Source organism: Scyliorhinus canicula, chromosome 26 (assembly GCF_902713615.1).
Source record: "Scyliorhinus canicula chromosome 26, sScyCan1.1, whole genome shotgun sequence".
Taxonomy (NCBI): Eukaryota; Metazoa; Chordata; class Chondrichthyes; order Carcharhiniformes; family Scyliorhinidae; genus Scyliorhinus; species Scyliorhinus canicula.
The window spans coordinates 3580642-3598942 of record NC_052171.1 but is presented as its reverse complement, the minus strand read 5'-3'; the positions used below and the strand labels follow the sequence as shown (position 1 = coordinate 3598942).

General features: G+C 48.1%; 1 protein-coding gene across 8 annotated transcripts in view; it reads left to right on the top strand.

Annotated features, from left to right (window-relative positions):
- The window catches only part of LOC119957517 (fibroblast growth factor receptor 1-like), a 213658-nt gene that overhangs the window by 98890 nt on the left and 96467 nt on the right, over nt 1-18301 (top strand). For 7 of the 8 annotated variants that reach the window (XM_038785641.1, XM_038785643.1, XM_038785640.1 and 4 more), the window contains one exon: nt 5676-5873. In XM_038785641.1, the coding sequence (XP_038641569.1) occupies nt 5783-5873 (91 nt within the window). In that variant the 5' untranslated portion in view covers nt 5676-5782. Of the gene's footprint in view, nt 1-539; nt 559-5675; nt 5874-18301 lie in introns of those variants that run through there. The other variant, XM_038785644.1, reaches the window with a different exon arrangement.

The following is an 18301-nucleotide window of genomic DNA, read 5'->3' as shown; positions in this document are numbered from 1 at the left end:
ACCTATGAAAGGGAGCATTCCCCATTTTCGGGTAATGTTGATACCGGAGTGGTTGGCGCCGCTTTGCATACCGGCATGGGGACATAGCCCCATTATTGGAGGATCCCACCCCTTGGTCTCTCGTCCTGTAGGTTATGGCAGCTGAAGTGCTTTTCAAGTATTTTTTTGATGCGATAGCTTCTGCCTCCGCCACCTTTTTTGAGGTAGTAAACACTGAGGCCCCACCACCCTCGAGGTGAAAAGATTACTCGTTCACTTCCCTGGATCACTTGAAATCTGCGTCTCCTGGTTATGGTCGTCTCTGCTAAGAGAAATAGATCCTTTCTAACCAGTCTGTCCAAGCTCTTCACTATTATAAGCACCTCCGCTACATCTCCCCTCAGGCTCTTCGGTTTTAATGTGATGTCCAACTTCACAGAGGGAGAACTTACAACACATTCTTCATGAGGGAACTTGCTAGGATTATTCATTGACGTGGCCAGGAACCCATCACCAAGCTGAGAAATCTCCACATGCAGCCTCTGTGGGACCCTCCCTCAGCCCAGCACAGCCTTATGGGTAGGGGTCTGCAAGGTGTTAAAATGGGAAGGTCAGGATCAAAATGTTGCCATTTCACACTTGGTCTACAAAGGGACCCTATAATTCTACAGCACCCTGAGCAGGGATCACCTCACGGGGATGAGAAATCGCCTGAGAATAATAAATCAAAGGATGTCATTATCAGTAGGAACAGGTGATCCAATGTGCAGGATTTAATGTGCAATCTCCAGGTTCAGATGGATTGTATCCAAATTTATTAAACAAAGCTGTGGAAAAGATATGGGCCGGGATTCTCCCCTACCCGGCGGGGCGGGGGGTCCCTGTGTGTCGCAGTGGCGTGAACCACTCCGGCGTCAGGCCGCCCCAAAGGTGCGGAGCGGCCAAGCACTCACATTGAGGGGCTAGGCCCGCGCAGGAGTAGTTTCCACTCCGCCGGCTGGTGTGAACGGCCTTTGGCGCCACGGCAGCCGGGGCCGGAAGGATTTCGCTGGCCGGCGTAAGTCCGCGCTTGCGCCGGAGCGCCAGCGGCTGCTGACATCATACCGGCGCATGCGCAGAGAAGGGGCGGAAGAAAAAGTGCCCCCATGGCACAGGAACGTCCGCCGATTGGTGGGCCCCAATCACGGGCCAGGCCACCGTGGAGGCAACCCCCGGGGTCAGATCGCCCTCCAGCCCAGGACCCCAGAGCCCGCCCGTGCCGTCAATCGCGCCAGTACCAGAGGTGGTTTAAACCACGCCGGCGGGATAGGCCTATCAGCGGTGGGACTTCAGCCCATCGCGGGCTGGAGAATCGCCCTGGGGGGTCGGAGAATTCCGCCCATGATTATTAAAATTCATTAAAATGAAATGGTGCCAAATGACTGGTAGAGAAAGAACATAATTCCTGTACTTAATAAGAGAGATGGAACATGTCCAGGGAATAATAGAACAGCTAGCTTAATGTCGCTGTTAAGAAACATAATGGAACAGTGAAAGGAAAGAATCTAGACACCAAAAATATCAGTTCCCAGAATGGATTTCAAAAGAGAAGGCAATGTGTGGTAATGATGGTGAATTCTCTGAAGAAGTTACAGAAAGTAATGTGCAGCAGGGTGGTGCAGTGGGTTAGTGCTGCTGCCTCACGGCGCTGAGGTCCCAGGTTTGATCCCGGCTCTGGGTCACTGTCCGTGTGGAGTTTGCACATTCTCCCAGTGTCTGCGTGGGCTTCGCCCCCACAACCCAAAGATGTGCCGGGTAGGTGAATTGGCCACGCTAAATTGCCCCTTAATTGGAAAAAATGAATTGCGTACTCTAAATTAAAAAAAACTTTTAAAAAAAGTTACAGAAAGCATAGATAATGGTCGTGCACTGGATATAATGGATTAAAATTTTCAGAGCAGGCATATAACCAAGATCACTGCGTTTGTTCTCAGGATGGTTAGGGAATTGCCTGCAAGACAGAGAGTAGGGATTGAAGGTAGTGGGTCAGACTGGCAAAACGTGGGAAATTGTGTGCCACACGGATCGGTGTTGGGAACACCGTTGATATTAATGATTTGCGCTTGGAAATCGGATGGACAATTCCAAAACTTACAAAGAGCATCAAATGTGGAATGGGATCGGGGTGTGGTTGCAGAACGATTGTGCAATTGGCAAATGAGTTTTGATACCGACCAATGTGAGGTGGTGTATTTGGTAGAAAGAGAAAGGAAGGCATCACATACTCCTTGGAAAAAACAGAATTGAAATGACCAATATAAGGATCTAAGAGATACAAATAGACAAATCACTAGATGCCAATGACATGGGTTAATAAAACCATTGAAGAAAATGAGCAAAGCATTTTTAGAGGGTTCGTATTGAAGCGTAGAATGTGTACAGAATCTTAATAAGACCACCCGTGGACTATGATGAACAAATCTCTTCTCCATGTGACGAAAGGATAGAGGCACTGGCGAGGGTACAATAGAAAATAAAGATTTGCCAGGAAGATTCCCGAATTGAGAAGATATATCAGGAAAGGTTGAACAGGCTAGGGCTCTTCTGCCCAGAAATGAGAAATCTGAAGGATGATCTGATGGAGGTCTTTAAAATTATGGAAGTTTGCTGGAGTGGATGTAGAGAAATTGCTTGCATTTGTACAGAGCCCAAAACAGGTATCATCAATATAAGATGGTCACTGCTCAATCCAGTGGGAAATTTAAGAGGTTTTTACCTAGAAAGTGCTTAGCAGGCAGACCTATGGGAGCAGTTCAGTTTAACAGCATAAATGTATTTAATGGGAGGCTAGATAAACACGAGGAAAGAAGGAATAGAAGGATACGCTGAAGGAGTTTGATGATGAAGGTTAGGAAGAGGCTTGTCTGGAGCATACGCACCAACACGGTCCAGTTGGGCCGAATGGCCTGGCCCTGTCCTATTGGCACCAGTCCAGAATGAGGAAGAACAGGTAGATATTATGTTTAAATTGTTGATACAGTTTCGGATTGAGTTACTAGCTCTGAAGACACTGCCTTGTGCTGTCATGGGAAAACCTTGGCAGAGGGAGGAGCCATGCGTGCAGCAGGAGGGCTGATGGAGCTTCCCAGTGTGAAGGCCAGTGCGAACACAGCCTTCCTTCCCTCCCAAGCTACCGCTACCCCAAAGAGCAAGAGGAGTTAATAGTTTAAGCATGATCCAGCAGCAGGACGGTCACGGGCAGAATTTGGCTGATCTGACGAGATGCAGAGGCTGATAATACTTGTGGAATTATTCATCACTAAACGCATTGAGCCAAGCAGAGAACTCATGGCTCATCCGTGACTCAGAGGCATGTAGCAATCATGATGTGGCTGCTTTCCCTGCCAAGTGGGTCTGGGAGGTTATACAGACAGACATTGATTGTAAGCATGCATCATTCTGACATTAACGATTGTGTACAGTAAAGCTACATTGATTGAAGCAAAATGCCTCGAGATCCTGCCTCCGCTTGTTTAATGATGTCTTTTGGTGTGGGATGATTTGAAGTAACAAACTTTGCGCTGGCCACTCACAGCATCCGCAAACGTTGACAAATATTGCCAGCCTTGAGGTTGTTTAGATTTAGAAATTAGTTAGTCTGTCACAATGCTTTTGGTCTCCTGCCCCTGCTGGAACTAGTGATAGTTTCTGACAGGCAATGAGGATGTGTGTGGCAGACTCTCTGGTCCCTCAGTATATTAAACATCCCCTCCCTCTATGTTTGCTGTTGGGCGCTCGATCAGCCAAACTGCAGCGCTAGCAACCTGGAAGAGCACGTCTGCTGTACGAGCTGGCTCAGCAACTGTGAGACACCAGCACCACAAGAGTGCTGCCTCTGTTCTTCTGAGCTGCTCCAAGTAACCAGGAGCAGTGAGTCGTGTTCCCCCGAGGATCATTTTATGTCTCGTGATTGTGTTCTGGACTCGCGTGCTGTGCCTGACTGACACATTTCTGACTGCATATATGAAGCCCGTGTGGCATTTGATTGTGTGCTTAACGTGTGACTGGAACTGCTGTCCTACTTTTGCAGATTCTTGTCACAACAGTGTGTGTGTGTGTGTGTAGTCACTTTGTACATTATCTGTGCTACCTGTGAGCAAAGTGAACACTTCCTCGCATCACCATGAACAGGGCGCAGCAGTATCTTTTCCTTTTCCCACAGGCATGTTCAGATGTTTTTAACAAACGTGAGACGTTTTGATATTCAAGGAGGTGATAAGGGAACACTTTCAGGATCTGTTGCAATGAGTCCTGGTCATGTGGCCCATCAAGCCCACCCAGTTCACTCCTTTGCGTTTGTGCTTGCAGTTTGTCCTGTTGGAGTTCAGTGAGTCTGCAGGTTTGGAAAGCAGTGCTGTCGTCTCATCACTAGACAAAACCAAAATCTGTCTGCGCCTGTATGGAAGTTAACCCGTCCCTCGTGACGCGCACTCTCGTGGGCTCACGGTGAGGAAAAGCTGGGGAGCCGAGCCTCATGGTGCAGGCATTACAGATTCAATAACCTGTTGAGAGAACTGAACCGAGATGGTGATCCTGAGATTGGTGGGCGAGGTGCTGCACCTGGGGAGGGCTCGAGCCTGCTCACTTTGTGGTGAAATTTCTGCACATGCTTTCGCTACGTCCACTGGCAGAGTTGAACCTTGACTGCTGTGTCTCAGGAAAAATTCACTTGGCTCATCCATCAGCTACTGACATGGTGCAGAAATGCAGGAATTCAGAACCTCCAGATTCTGGTCAGAATCCGGCTCTATACGGGCAAAAATTGTTATTAGCCAGTCACATTTATCTCTTCAATGAGTGAGTGATGAGGACATTGAGGATTTCTGCCAGTTTAGTGAGTGCTCGCTGTGGAATCTATTGGCTAGTTTGGCTTCAATTGCAGCTTCAATAGGTTGCATTTATGTAGGACCTTTAATGCAATAAAATTCCCCAATACACTTTACAGGAGTGCACTCAGCCAACATCTGTGCTGGCACTGCCAGTGTTGGTCAAAGGTGGAGCAGTGGAGTGCACAGCATCATTGCTATAAGAGCTGGAGTTGTGGTGATGGCCTTGGTGGGTGTGTTTGTACAGTGGCTGCAGCTAGTGTTCATCAATGTGTATACAGCTAATCGTCAGACTGATGAAAATTCACTCCTATGTCAGTGGGTATTCAGTGAGTTCCTAGTCAGCGTTTACTCCCATCGAGACCTCAATCCCCGATGCCTGTGTTGTGTTGTTTGGACATGACAGTTTGCCCACCTATGAGCGCGGAAGCAGATTTCTGACCCACCTCCCCAAACCTCCTTACCCAATGCCACTCACTTAAACTACATGGGTTGCTGATATCAATTAGGAACAGTCATTGTGTGTTGGTATTCAGTGTATGGCCTCACAGTTCATTGACAGCCCCTTTAGCAAGGAGATTTCCTGATGTTCTCAGAACCTTTGTCCATTGAGCGAAGGACTTAATGAAGGGAGGTCGGAAAAGAGCCAGATTGAAGATTTAGAAAGCCGGAATATTCACAGGTCCATCATAAAGTCATGATATTGGACGCTTGTGAGGCTGTCTGTCAGACCACCATTTCCTCACCTTATGTCGAAGAGAAGCAGCATTGATTTTGAAGTTTGAACTCTTTGCTAGGTTGTGCTAACTGAGATGTTCTCTTCATTCATAGGTTCAACGTTTCCACCCACTCGCTTCTTGTAATCAGGCGGCTGAATGAGACTGGAGCACAAATGGTGATACGTCAGGCCGTCCGCTCAGAGCAGAAGCAGTAGTGGAATGATCAGCTGCGTTTACTTGGTGTGCTGGGCTGTGCTTGGCTTGGTGTCTCTTTCTAAGGCACGGCCAGCACTGACCTTCCCAGATCAAGGTAAGAATTCTTATCTCATTGTGCTGCTCAAGTAATAGGGGTGAGGACAGTTTTCATTTCAAACTGTTTGCCTCGAAGAATTTCAAGCCCAGCATTGTGTGGTCAGATACAGAATGAAAAAAAAATGAAAATGAAACAAAAATCGCTTATTGCCACAAGTAGGCTTCAAATGAAGTTACTGTGAAAAGCCCCTAGTCGCCACATTCAGGCACCTGTTCGGGGAGGCTGGTATGGGATTTGAACCTGTGCTGCTTGGCCTGCTTGTCTGCTTTAAAAGTCAGCTATTTAGCCCTGTGCTAAACCAGCCCGACAATGGAATGGAACACCATCTCCCTCTTTTCCCCCATCAACGTTGTTCCACCACAATCTCAAGTGAGGAACGCTATAGTCTATAGGTTGTTGGGTTTGAGCGCCATTCCAGAGATCAGGCTCATTCTCCAGTGCAGTACTCGGGGAATGCTGCACTGTCAGACCTCCAGGAGAGATGTTAAGCTGAGGCCCTGACTATCCAGCTCGACTGAGCAAAAAAGATCCGACAGCCACTATTTTAAAGAAGAGCAGGGATAGTTCTGTCCTAGTCCATAATTATTTCTCAAGCAGCATGACAAAGAACAGATTATCTGGCCATTCTCACGCTCCTGTTTGTGGGAGCTTGCTGAGAAAAACATTGACTGCCACATTTGTCACATTACATCAAAACGTACTTGATGAGTTGTAAAGGTCTTTGGGAATCTTGACTTTGTGACAAGGATGCCGTAGGTGCGCATGTCTGTCTGTCTGTCGATGTCTATATGTGGAGAGCTTTTTCCATTCCTGAACACCAAACATGCTGTTGGAGTGTGACTTCCAGTTGCTGCTGGCTTTGGGCAGTTCTACGCTCCATTTGATTGCCTCTAGTCACAAGGTAGCCTTGCACACACTATGTTCGACTTTCAGCCCCTCAGCTCCTAATTCTGCTGATAAACGTCTTGGACGTCATGAATACCATTGGATTGCTGTTTGTTATATTGTTCAGCCTGGTCTTGCAAAGAAGTTTGATCTGTCTCCACTGAAATGGCTCTCAAAACACACTGCCAAAGAAGCAAAGGGCAAATTTTGCTCAGCAAGGCACTGTCTCGAGTTCAGAAAGGAAAGAGAAAAGGCTGGAAAATCTCAGCAGGTCTGGCAGCATCTGTAGGGAGAGAAAAGAGCTAACGTTTCGTGAGTGCTCGCTGTGGAATCTATTGGCTAGTTTGGCTTCAATTGCAGCTTCAATAACTCTGGGTCAGAGTCCGATGGCTCTTTGTCAAAGTCACCCAGCACCACCCCACCTCTCTGAACCTCCACTGTTGCTCAGGTTTCCGACTGCTCACCTGACATCCAGCATTGGAGGAGCAGAACATTCCTCCAACGAAATATTGGGAAGACTGAAATTGTTCTTCTCGGTTGCTTCACCAAACTCTGACCCCTGGCACCCGACTCCTTTCCCCTATCTCCATGGCAACAGTCTGAGATTAACTCAGTCTGTTCGCAACCTTGATGTCAAATTTGACCTCGAGATGAGTTCCCAACCTCCTCTTCGTGCCACCTCAAAGATTGCCTATTTCTGCAAACACCCATGTCTCAGCTTATCTGCTGCTCAAATCCTCACCCAGTCTTCGTTACTTCTGTTTCAATGCACTCTTGGCTAGGCTCCCAGATTCGACCCTCTTTAAACGTGAAATCATCCAAAAACATGTTGCCCATGTCTCAACTTCCAGCAAAGTCCCATTCTGTCCCACCCCTGTGCTTGCTCACCTATCCTGGCTCCTGGTTGGGCAATGCCTTGATTTTGAAATTCCCATCCTTGGTTTACAAATCCCTCCATGGCTTCACTCCTCCCAATCTCGGGAATCTCCACCACCCTCATCCCTCCGAGATATCTGCACTCTTCAAATTCTGCCCCTCCCCTCCCTCTGTTACAGAGAGACAATTGATTCTATAGCTTAGATCAAACATGTGGACAAGGTCAGGAAGCAGTCTTCCATGAAAAACCACAGCCAGTACAGGGATTGAACCTGTGCCATTGGTGCCTTTCTGCACCGTACTAGCCAACTGAGCTGATCGACCTGCATGTTTAAGAGGCTCAATAAATGTAAGTTGTTAGGGCAGCACGGTGGCGCAGTTGTTAGTGCTGCGGCCTCACGGCGCCGAGGTCCCAGGTTCGATCCTGGCTCTGGGTCGCAGTCCATGCGGAGTTTGCACATTCTGCCCGTGTTTGCGTGGGTTTCGCCCCCACAACCCAAAGATATGCAGGGTAGGTGGATTGGCCACGCTAAATTGCCCCTTAATTGGAAAACAAATAATTGGTTACTCTAAATTTATTTTTTTAAATAATAAATAAATGTAAGGTGTTGCTGTTCTGTATCAGATATGATGTGGAGATGCCAGCGTTGGACTGGGGCGGGCACAGCAAGAAATCTTACAACACTAGGTTAAAGTCCATCTGTATCAGATGGTGTAGAATTTGATCTGTTCAAACCAAAGAAAAATATTGTCCTTCCCTTTGATCCTTTGAGGAGTGAAAACCCTCCAGAATCCTTCTCCATTGCAACGTTTGCCGTGGCTACTTGTTTTCCCTGTCGCCTTTGGGAGGAATTAGGAAGAGAGGCACAGGAGGGACAGGGAGAATGATTGTCCCACCGTGAGTTGTTACGATCTGGAATGTGCTGTCCGATAGGTTGGTGGAAGCAGATTCAATGTTACTGCCAACATGAAATTAGACAAAGTCTTCAGGGGGGGGGGGGGGGGGGGGGGGGGGGGGGGGGGGGGTGGGGGGGGGGGAGATTTACAGAGCTGTAAGTTGAGGAAAGGGCAAGGAGGGGAGGACTAATTGGATAGCTCCTGGAAGAAGCCAGCAGAGGGACAGTGGGCCTCATGGTCACCATGTGAACTGCAACGTTCTGTGACTTGGGCCGAAACGTAGAGCTGGAAACGTGGCGTCTGGACAGCAGAATGGGGTTGTACCGTTTCCTCATTTTCCAACATCAAACTTGTATCTGCCCTGCTTGGCGGGGTGCTGTATTTACTCCATGCGTGGCCGGTGTGTATTGCCCCATTTGGTGGGACTGTTCTTGGACACTGTGAGATTGGCTTTTTCACCTGGAATTGACTTCCGATATTTCCGTGCAGATGTCTTCGAAGTAACTGCTCTATGTTTCAGTGTTGGCAATATAGTGCTGAGTGACTGAGAGGGACATGCCCAGCTCGCAGCTGCGAATCTGACATAGCTGATGTTACAGGCTCCTCATTCACCCAAATGCTGTCTGTCTTCTTCCTGGCACACTGTGGGTTCAAAAACCACAACGATTCTACTCATTACAACTTGAAAATGAAAGGAGGCCATCATATTTTGACAGTTCCAGACACAGTGCTGTATTTAACTCCACAAATAAAATGAACGTGAATGATGTCTAGCCTTGTAAACTATGTCAGCTGTGGCTCATTTGGTCACACTCTTGCCTCTGAGTCAGCACCTTGTGGGTTCAATTCCCCCTTCCCCCTATGAAACTTCCCGTGACACTGTTTCAAAGAAAAGCAGGGGAGATTTTTCCTGGCCAAAATTTAGCCCTGAAGCAACATTACCAAACTGGATTGTCTGGTCAAGATCACCTGTGGGAGCTTGCTATGCTCAAATCGGCAGCTGTAGTTTCTACATTACAATAGTGACAACATTTCACAAGTACTTTGTGTGTCCTGAGCTCTGTGATGTCCTGAGGGCTGTCAAAGGCATGACAAAAATGCACGTCTTCCTTTCTCAAATTTACAATATGCCATAGAGCAGGAGAGTCGTCCTCTGGACCTTGAGCTGCTGGTGATAGTTTGTTTGAAAGCTCTGGTTGGATCTGCTTTTGGTTTAGGTTGCGGATTTAAGCCCAGCTGTTTGAACCAGGAATTCTCCCCTGGCCTGAGATGAAACACTGCTCTGTCGATGAGCAGAGTAATGATGGGTATTAATGCTGTTCCGTGACCATGACCAACTACTTGCACCCTGTATCCCTGCCAAGCTAAGAGCCATGCAGGCAAATTGTTTCCAGGTGATGCTGGATTCATTGATGCCATAGTAGAATGTGGCATACTATCTACATGATTTCACACTGAGTCATCCGGTTCAGGAAAGGAGGACACAAATCAGATATCCTCTTTCTAGTACCATAACTGGAGAGCTACCCACATCTGGAGTAATATGTACTTTTCTGGGCATTGCATCTTACAAATGAACCTTGGAAGCAGTGCAGCACGGATTTGCCAGAATGTTAGATCGTGAGAGATTCAATCAATTAAATTTCAATTCACTGGAATGTGGAAGATTAAGGATTGATTCCATTGGGGTTTTTAGGATTTAGAACGGAATTTGAACACAAAGGATACAGAGCAACCATGCCAATGGTGGGAAACGCTGAGGACAAATGGCTAGAATTTGAAACTGAGTCAACGCATTGAGGGGGAAATTTCCGAGCGACAGAGTAAAGCTCCCTCCAGACTGTCCCCATCAAACACTCCCAGGACAGGTACAGCACGGGGTTAGATACAGAGTAAAGCTCCCTCCAGACTGTCCCCATCAAACACTCCCAGGACAGGTACAGCACGGGGTTAGATACAGAGTAAAGCTCCCTCCACACTGTTCCCATCAAACATTCCCAGGACAGGTATAGCGCGGGGTTAGATACAGAGTAAAGCTCCCTCAACACTGTCGCTATTAAACACTCCCCGGATAGGTACAGCACGGAGTTAGATACAGAGTAAAGCTCCCTCCACACTGTCCCCATTAAACACTCCCAGGACAGGTACTGCACGGGGTCAGACACAGAGTAAAGCTCCTTCCACACTAACCCCATCAAACACTCCCAGGACATGTACAGCACAGGGTTAGATACAGAGTAAAGCTCCCTCTGCACTGTCCCCAACAAAAACTCCCAGGACAGGTACAGCGCGGGGTTAGATACAGAGTGAAGCTCCCTCTACACTGCCCCATCAAACACTCCCAGGGCTGGTACAGTACAGGGTTAGACACAGAGTAAAGCTCCCTCGACACTGTCCCCATCAAACACTGCCAGGACAGGTACAGCACAGGGTTAGACACAGAGTAACGCTCCCACCACACTGGCCCCATCAAACACTCCCAGGACGGGTACAGCACGGGGTTAGATGCAGAGTAAAGCTCTCTCTACACTGTCCCCATCAAACACTCCCAGGACAGGTACTGCACGGGGTCAGACACAGAGTAAAGCTCCCTCCACACTAACCCCATCAAATACTCCCAGGACAGGTACAGCACAGGGTTAGATACAGAGTAAAGCTCCCTCCACACTGTCCCCGTCAAACACTACCAGGACAGGTACAGCACGGGGTAGATACAGAGTAAAGCCCCCTCCACACTGTCCCCATCAAACACTCCCAGGACAGGTACAGCACAGGGTTAGATACAGAGTAAAGCTCCCTCCACACTGCCCCCATCAAACACTCCCAGGACAGGTACAGCACGGGGTTAGATACAGAGTAAAGCTCCCTCCACACTAACCCCATCAAACACTCCCCGTATAGGTACAGCATGGGGTTAGATACAGAATAAAGCTCCCTCCACACTGTCCCCATCAAACACGCCCAGGACAGGTACAGCACGGGGTTAGATACAGAGTAAAGCTCCCACCACACTAACCCCATCAAACACTCCCCGGATAGGTACAGCACGGGGTTAGATACAGAGTAAAGCTCCCTCCACACTGTTCCCATCAAACATTCCCAGGACAGGTACAGCGCGGGGTTAGATACAGAGTAAAGCTCCCTCCACACTGTCCCCATCAAACACTCCCAGGGCAGGTACAGCACGGGGTTAGATACAGAGTAAAGCTCCCTCCACGCTGTCCCCATCAAACACTCCCAGGACAGGTACAGCACGGGGTTAGATACAGAGTAAAGCTCCCTCTGCACTGTCCCCATCAAACACTCCCAGGACAGGTACAGCACGGGGTTAGATACAGAGTAAAGCTCCCTCTACACTGTCCCCATCAAACACTCCCAGGACAGGTACAGCACGGGGTTAGATACAGAGTAAAGCTCCCTCTACACTGTCCCCATCAAACACTCCCAGGACAGGTACAGCAAAAACGCAGAATACTGAAGTTGCTGGAAATCTGAAATGAAAGCAGCCAGCCCTTGGAATCATTGAATAGGGGAGGAGAGGATAAAACTATCCGAATTCATATTTCAGATTGATAAGCTTTTGTCAGGTCTGGGAGGAGGTTGAGGTGTGGCAGGTTTGAGACACGAGGAGTGAGAGGGTTGAAATAGGGGGAAGGATGAATGAAAGGCAAGAGGCTGGATTCTCCGTTTTGCCAGCGCCCAGGGGTTTGTCGACGGTGTGGCGCTGCCCCACAATGGGAAACCCCATTGACCGGCCAGCATAACGGAGAATCCCGCCGGCGGGTCAGGGCAGAAAAGGGCTTTGATGAAATGGAAAAGGTCCCAAAACATAGAGAGTCTACACACTCTGGGTTGGTTAGCCTGAAAGGTGATTGTACAGAGAAGAGGTTTGCTGGTTTAATCCCTGCTCAGAGCCGTGTGGGTGATGGCAGCCAGTGGAGATGAAGGGAAACCGAAAACTTGGTGCACAGCCTAGAGAGGGGCAAATCAGGTCAAGCAAACTCCTCTGAACGACCATTTATTGGTGTGACGGACAGGCTTGGATGCAGTTAAAATGTTGAGGCTTGCCCATGATGAAATGCCATCAGCCTAGATAATGGAGAGCAGACAAAGCCCTGGAGAGCGTATGGTAGCAAAAGGCATTACTGTCTGCCAGGATCTCCACTACTGCAGTCAAATAGTCCCTCGCACCGGGGAGAATTGCAACCCCATGAATGGAAGCAACCCCTTCAGAAAAGAGAGAGAATTGGAAGGTTAACAAGGGGAGGAAAAAGCGAGGCTGTTGCGTGTAAAGGTTAGGCCTTGTTCAGTCCTGTGAAAAGCACTCCGTCCTCACTGCTCCTGGCTCGGTGCTGTGTAAATATTTAGCAGCCCTGGATTTATTGAGCAGTGTGTTGTAATGGTTTTCTAACACCGCTGGGGCCTCCAGCCACTTCTCCAGGCATCGGGGAGGCTGTGATCAGCCTGGGCCTGGATGCTGTGCTGGCTGTCCCCATTGCCTGAGGCCAGGGCAACAGGAAGCAATGACTGACGTTCTGTGTCTGGAGCCGTGATTAATTGACCAGCTCCAGGGGAAATGGGAGGCGGGAGCCATCGATTTATTATCACACAGAGTGGGCCCAAGGGTCAAAGGTTAACCCCGGCAACTGGGGAAATGTTTTCACAGAGCAATTCCTGCAGAGGGACGGAGTCCAGACGAGAGGGTGACATTACTTACTTGCCTAGAAAAGAAATATAGAAAGCTTTGTGCCCAGTCTGGCACTTAATGGCAAGAAAATCTAACAGGGGGTGATCACAAATTCAACAACTAAACTCACAAAGTCAGTAAATAATTCACTACTCACGCCGAGATTGTCATAACAAACCAAATTGCAATTCTGGGAATTTCTTTTTTAAAGTTTATTATCCCTTCCCATTGGCACGGTGGTACAGTGGTCAGCACTGCTGCCTCGCAGCGCCAGGGACCCGGGTTTCATTTCCGACCCTGGGTGATTGTCTTTGTGGAGTTTACACATTCTCCCCTTGCCTGCGTGGGTTTCTTCCGGTTTACTCCCACAGGTTTGGTGGATTGGTCATGAGAAATTGTCCATTCGTATCCAAAGAGGCGCCGGTTAGGTTAAGGGTTATTGGGATTGGGTGGGAGAGTGGGCTTGGGTGGAGTGCTCTTCCAGCGGGTCAGTGCAGACTCGATGGGCCGAATGGCATCTTTCTGCACTGTAGCAATTCTATGATTTTTCTACAATTCTGCCTGATAACCACTGGACATATTCTTTTTTTATATAAATGTTTTTTATTGGGTTTTTGAACAAAGTATATTTACAGTTTTGTACACAGAATAATATATATATATATATAAAGAAGAGAAGAAAACTAAACTAATTTTAAAAAAACTGGTAGGATATTGAGTTCAACAACAGCAACGCTGTACAGTTAGCAATATTTTTAACACATTTAGGCACCTGTTTGTGGGGGGGGGGGGGGGGGGGGGAGGGGGTAACTGGGGAGGTACATATACATTTGGGTGCTGGAGAAACAATTACATTAGTTATGTCCAGTACAAAAAGGGCAATACGAGAATGGATCTGGTGTTGGTGTTGTTACTTGCTTCTCCCGGACGGTTTTCGCTGCCGTTGTCGTCTTGCGTTCACCTCCTCTTCGTCCGTTCGTCCCGTCTTTTGCCCGTGTTTCCCTTGCTCTCTGTTCCTGTCTTTGCTAAGTTTGTTATCTTGTGCTCTCCTTCCAGCTATCATTCCCTTGCCTCCCCCCCCCCCCCCCCCCCCCTCTGGTTTCCCTCTATTGTTCCCCGTCCCGGAACATATTCTGATGTAAGCACACCGAAGTACCAAAATTATTTTTCTCATGTATGCGGTCCCAGTTCACCGTTTACAAAATGTTCACAAGACGTTTCCAGATCACCATGGCACCCTTCCTGTATCATCCTTTTTCACATGTATTCTTTTCTTCCCCCTCCGCCATCCTCTATCTCCATACCTTTTCAGAGGGAGTTAATCTGGTGTCTCAGACACCGTAGCCTGGGATACAACAGGGAAGTGTGAGACCTGGGTATTTGGAATCAGGAGGGAGTGAGGGTCACTAGGATTGGGTATCAGGAGAGAGTGAGGGACTCTAGGATTTGGAATCATGAGGGAATGAGGGTCACTAGGATTGGGGATCAGGAGGGAGTGAGGGGCTCTGGGATTTGGAATCATGAGAGAGTGAGGGACTCTGGGATTTGGAATCATGAGGGAGTGAGGGACTCTGGGATTTGGAATCATGAGGGAGTGAGGGACTCTGGGATTTGGAATCATGAGGGATGAGGGGCTCAGGTATTGGGAATCATGAGGGATGAGGGACTCTGGGATTGGGAAACAGGAGGGAGGGACTCTGGGATTTGGAATCATGAGAGAGTGAGGGACTCTGGGATTTGGAATCATGAGGGAGTGAGGGACTCTGGGATTTGGAATCATGAGGGAGTGAGGGACTCTGGGTTTGGGAACCATGAGGGAGTGAGGGACCCTGGGATTTGGGATCATGAGGGAGTGAGGGACTCTGGGATTTGGAATCATGAGGGACCTTGGGATTTGGGATCATGAGGGAGTGAGGGACTCTGGGTTTGGGAACCATGAGGAAGTGAGGGACCCTGGAATTTGGGATCATGAGGGAATGAGGGACTCTGGGATTTGGAATCATGAGGGAGTGAGGGGCTCAGGTATTGGGAATCATGAGGGATGAGGGACTCTAGGATTGGGAATTGGGAGGGAGTGAGGGACCCTGGGATTGGGAATCGGGAGGGAGTTGGGAATCGGGAGGGAGTGAGGGTCTCCATGATTGGGATGGTCTCTTTGAATCATTTGATTCTGATGAAGGTGACTTGTTTCACCTGGGTTTGTCCCTCGTATATCAGTCTTTACCCAACAAATGGTCATACAAAGTCAGTGACATTCTTCTGGGAACTGAAGATAAGAGAGTCTTGGAAGAGTCTCCAGCTATTTATTTTTGATGTCTGTTTTGCCTTCCACATACCGTAAACATTGGATGCCTCAGATTTTCATGATTGTGGTTTGTAAAGACTGTATTTTCAAACATAGACCAATCTTTTCAGATGTTTCATATTTAAAGAGTACTTTGGTTCCAAACACTCAGGTTTTGAATTTGGCTGTATGTGGTGGATCTCCCTTTTATAGACACATCCCTTTTCAACTCTGTCATCAAGCATTTAGACTTGTTGTTTTCCAATTCTCTCCTCGCTATCCACCCATCTTCCACTCAACAAACAATTGAGCTTATTCAAAGTTCTGCCCATAATCCTGATGTGTACCTGGTCCTCATCACCCTCACCACTGTGCTTGCTGTCCTACATTAGCTCCTGGTACAGTAACGCATTCGTTTTAAAATTCTCAACCTTGTTTTCAGATGCCTTCAGGATCTCATATCTTCCCATCTCCCTAATCTTTTCCCATCTCCCTAATCTTTTCCCATCTCCCTAACCTCTTCCCATCTCCCTAACCTCTTCCCATTACCCTAACCTCTTCCCATTACCCTAACCTCTTCCCACCTCCCTAACCTCTTCCCATTACCCTAACCTCTTCCCATTACCCTAACCTCTTCCCACCTCCCTAACCTCTTCCCATTGTTATGGGAGAGGTGTTTTCAGAACCCCAAAATGTATCATGGAGTTCAACCAAGCCCCACCTTTAATGGATTGTTGCTTTTGAAGCACACGGCTTGTTCCCCAGATGTAGTATTACAATTATGAACACATCGTTTTTAAAACAAAACCATGTTTATTCCATGAACTCAACTGAACCTTTTCAATAAACATTGGATCTCTTAACACCCCTTAGTTTAAAGATAACCCCAAAAATAACACACTACCCAATCCTACAAAATGTTCCTTTACACATCCAAAAGACTTAACAAATCCTTCAAACAGAAATATTCAATACGGAAACCTTTTTACAATTTTGATTTCACCAAAGGATTAAGAGATAGTCCTTCAAGGCAGAGATCACCAGCAATGCAGCTCACAGCCACACCCAAACTTTCTTCAAACTGAAACTAAAACTCCCAAAAAGTAGAAGTGAGCTTAGCTCCCCGTGACATCACTTCAGCAATATGATCAGCCCCATGTCTTAAAGGTACATTTCTTAAACATCCAATTCTTAAAGGCACTCTCACATGACACCATCTCCCTAACCTCTTCCCATCTCCCTAATGTTTTCCCACCTCCCTAACTTCTTCCCATCTCCCTAATCTTTTCCCATCCCCCTAACCTTTTCCTACCTTCCTAACTTCTTCCCATCTCCCTAAACTCTTCCCATCTCCCTAATGTTTTCCCACCTCCCTAACCTCTTCCCATCTCCCTAACCTCTTCCCATCTCCCTAACCTCTTCCCATCTCCCTAACCCTTCCTATCTCCCTAACATCTTCCCATCTCCCAAACCTCTTCCCAACCCCCTGACCTCTTCCCATCTCCCTAACCTCTTCCCATCTCTCTAACCTATTCCCACCTCCCTAACCTCTTCCCACCTCCCTAACCTCTTCCCATCTCCCTAACCTCCTCCCACCTCCCTAACCTCTTCCCATCTCCCTAACCACTTCCCACCTTCCTAACCTCATCCCACCTCCCTAACCTCTTCCCATCTCCCTAACCACTTCCCATCTCCCTAATCTTTCCTATCTCCCTAACCTCTTCCCATCTCCCTAACCTCTTCCCATCTCCCTAACCTCTTCCCATCTCCCTAACCTCATCCCATCTCCCTAACCTCTTCCCATCTCCCTAATGTTTTCCCACCTCCCTAACCTCTTCCCATCTCCCTAATCTTTTCCCATCTCCCTAACCTTTTCCTACCTTCATAACTTCTTCCCATCTCCCTAAACTCTTCCCATCTCCCTAATGTTTTCCCACCTCCCTAACCTCTTCCCATCTCCCTAACCTCTTCCCATCTCCCTAACCTCTTCCCATCTCCCTAACCCTTCCTATCTCCCTAACCTCTTCCCATCTCCCAAACCTCTACCAGACCCCCTGACCTCTTCCCATCTCCCTAACCTCTTCCCATCTCCCAAACCTCTTCCCAACCCCCTGACCTCTTCCCATCTCCCTAACCTCTTCCCATCTCTCTAACCTATTCCCACCTCCCTAACCTCTTCCCACCTCCCTAACCTCTTCCCATCTCCCTAACCTCCTCCCACCTCCCTAACCTCTTCCCATCTCCCTAACCACTTCCCACCTCCCTAACCTCATCCCTCCTCCCTAACCTCTTCCCATCTCCCTAACCACTTCCCATCTCCCTAATCTTTCCTATCTCCCTAACCTCTTCCCATCTCCCTAACCTCTTCCCATCTCCCTAACCTCTTCCCATCTCCCTAACCACTTCCCACCTCCCTAACCTCTTCCTATCTCCCTAACCTCTTCCTATCTCCCTAACGTCTTCCCATCTCCCTAACCTCTTCCCATCTCCCTAACCTCATCCCATCTCCCTAACCTCTTCCCATCTCCTCAACATCTTCCCATCACCCTAACCTCTTCCCATCTCCCTAACCTCATCCCACCTCCCTAACCTCTTCCCATCTCCCTAACGTCTTCCCATCTCCCTAACCTCTTCCCATCGCCCTAAACTCTTCCCATCTCCCTAACCTCTTCCCATCACCCTATCCTCTTCCCATCTCCCTAACCTCTTCCCATCTCCCTAATCCTTCCTATCTCCCTAACCTCTTCCCATCTCCCTAACCTTTTCCCATCTCCCCAACCTCTTCCCATCTCCCTA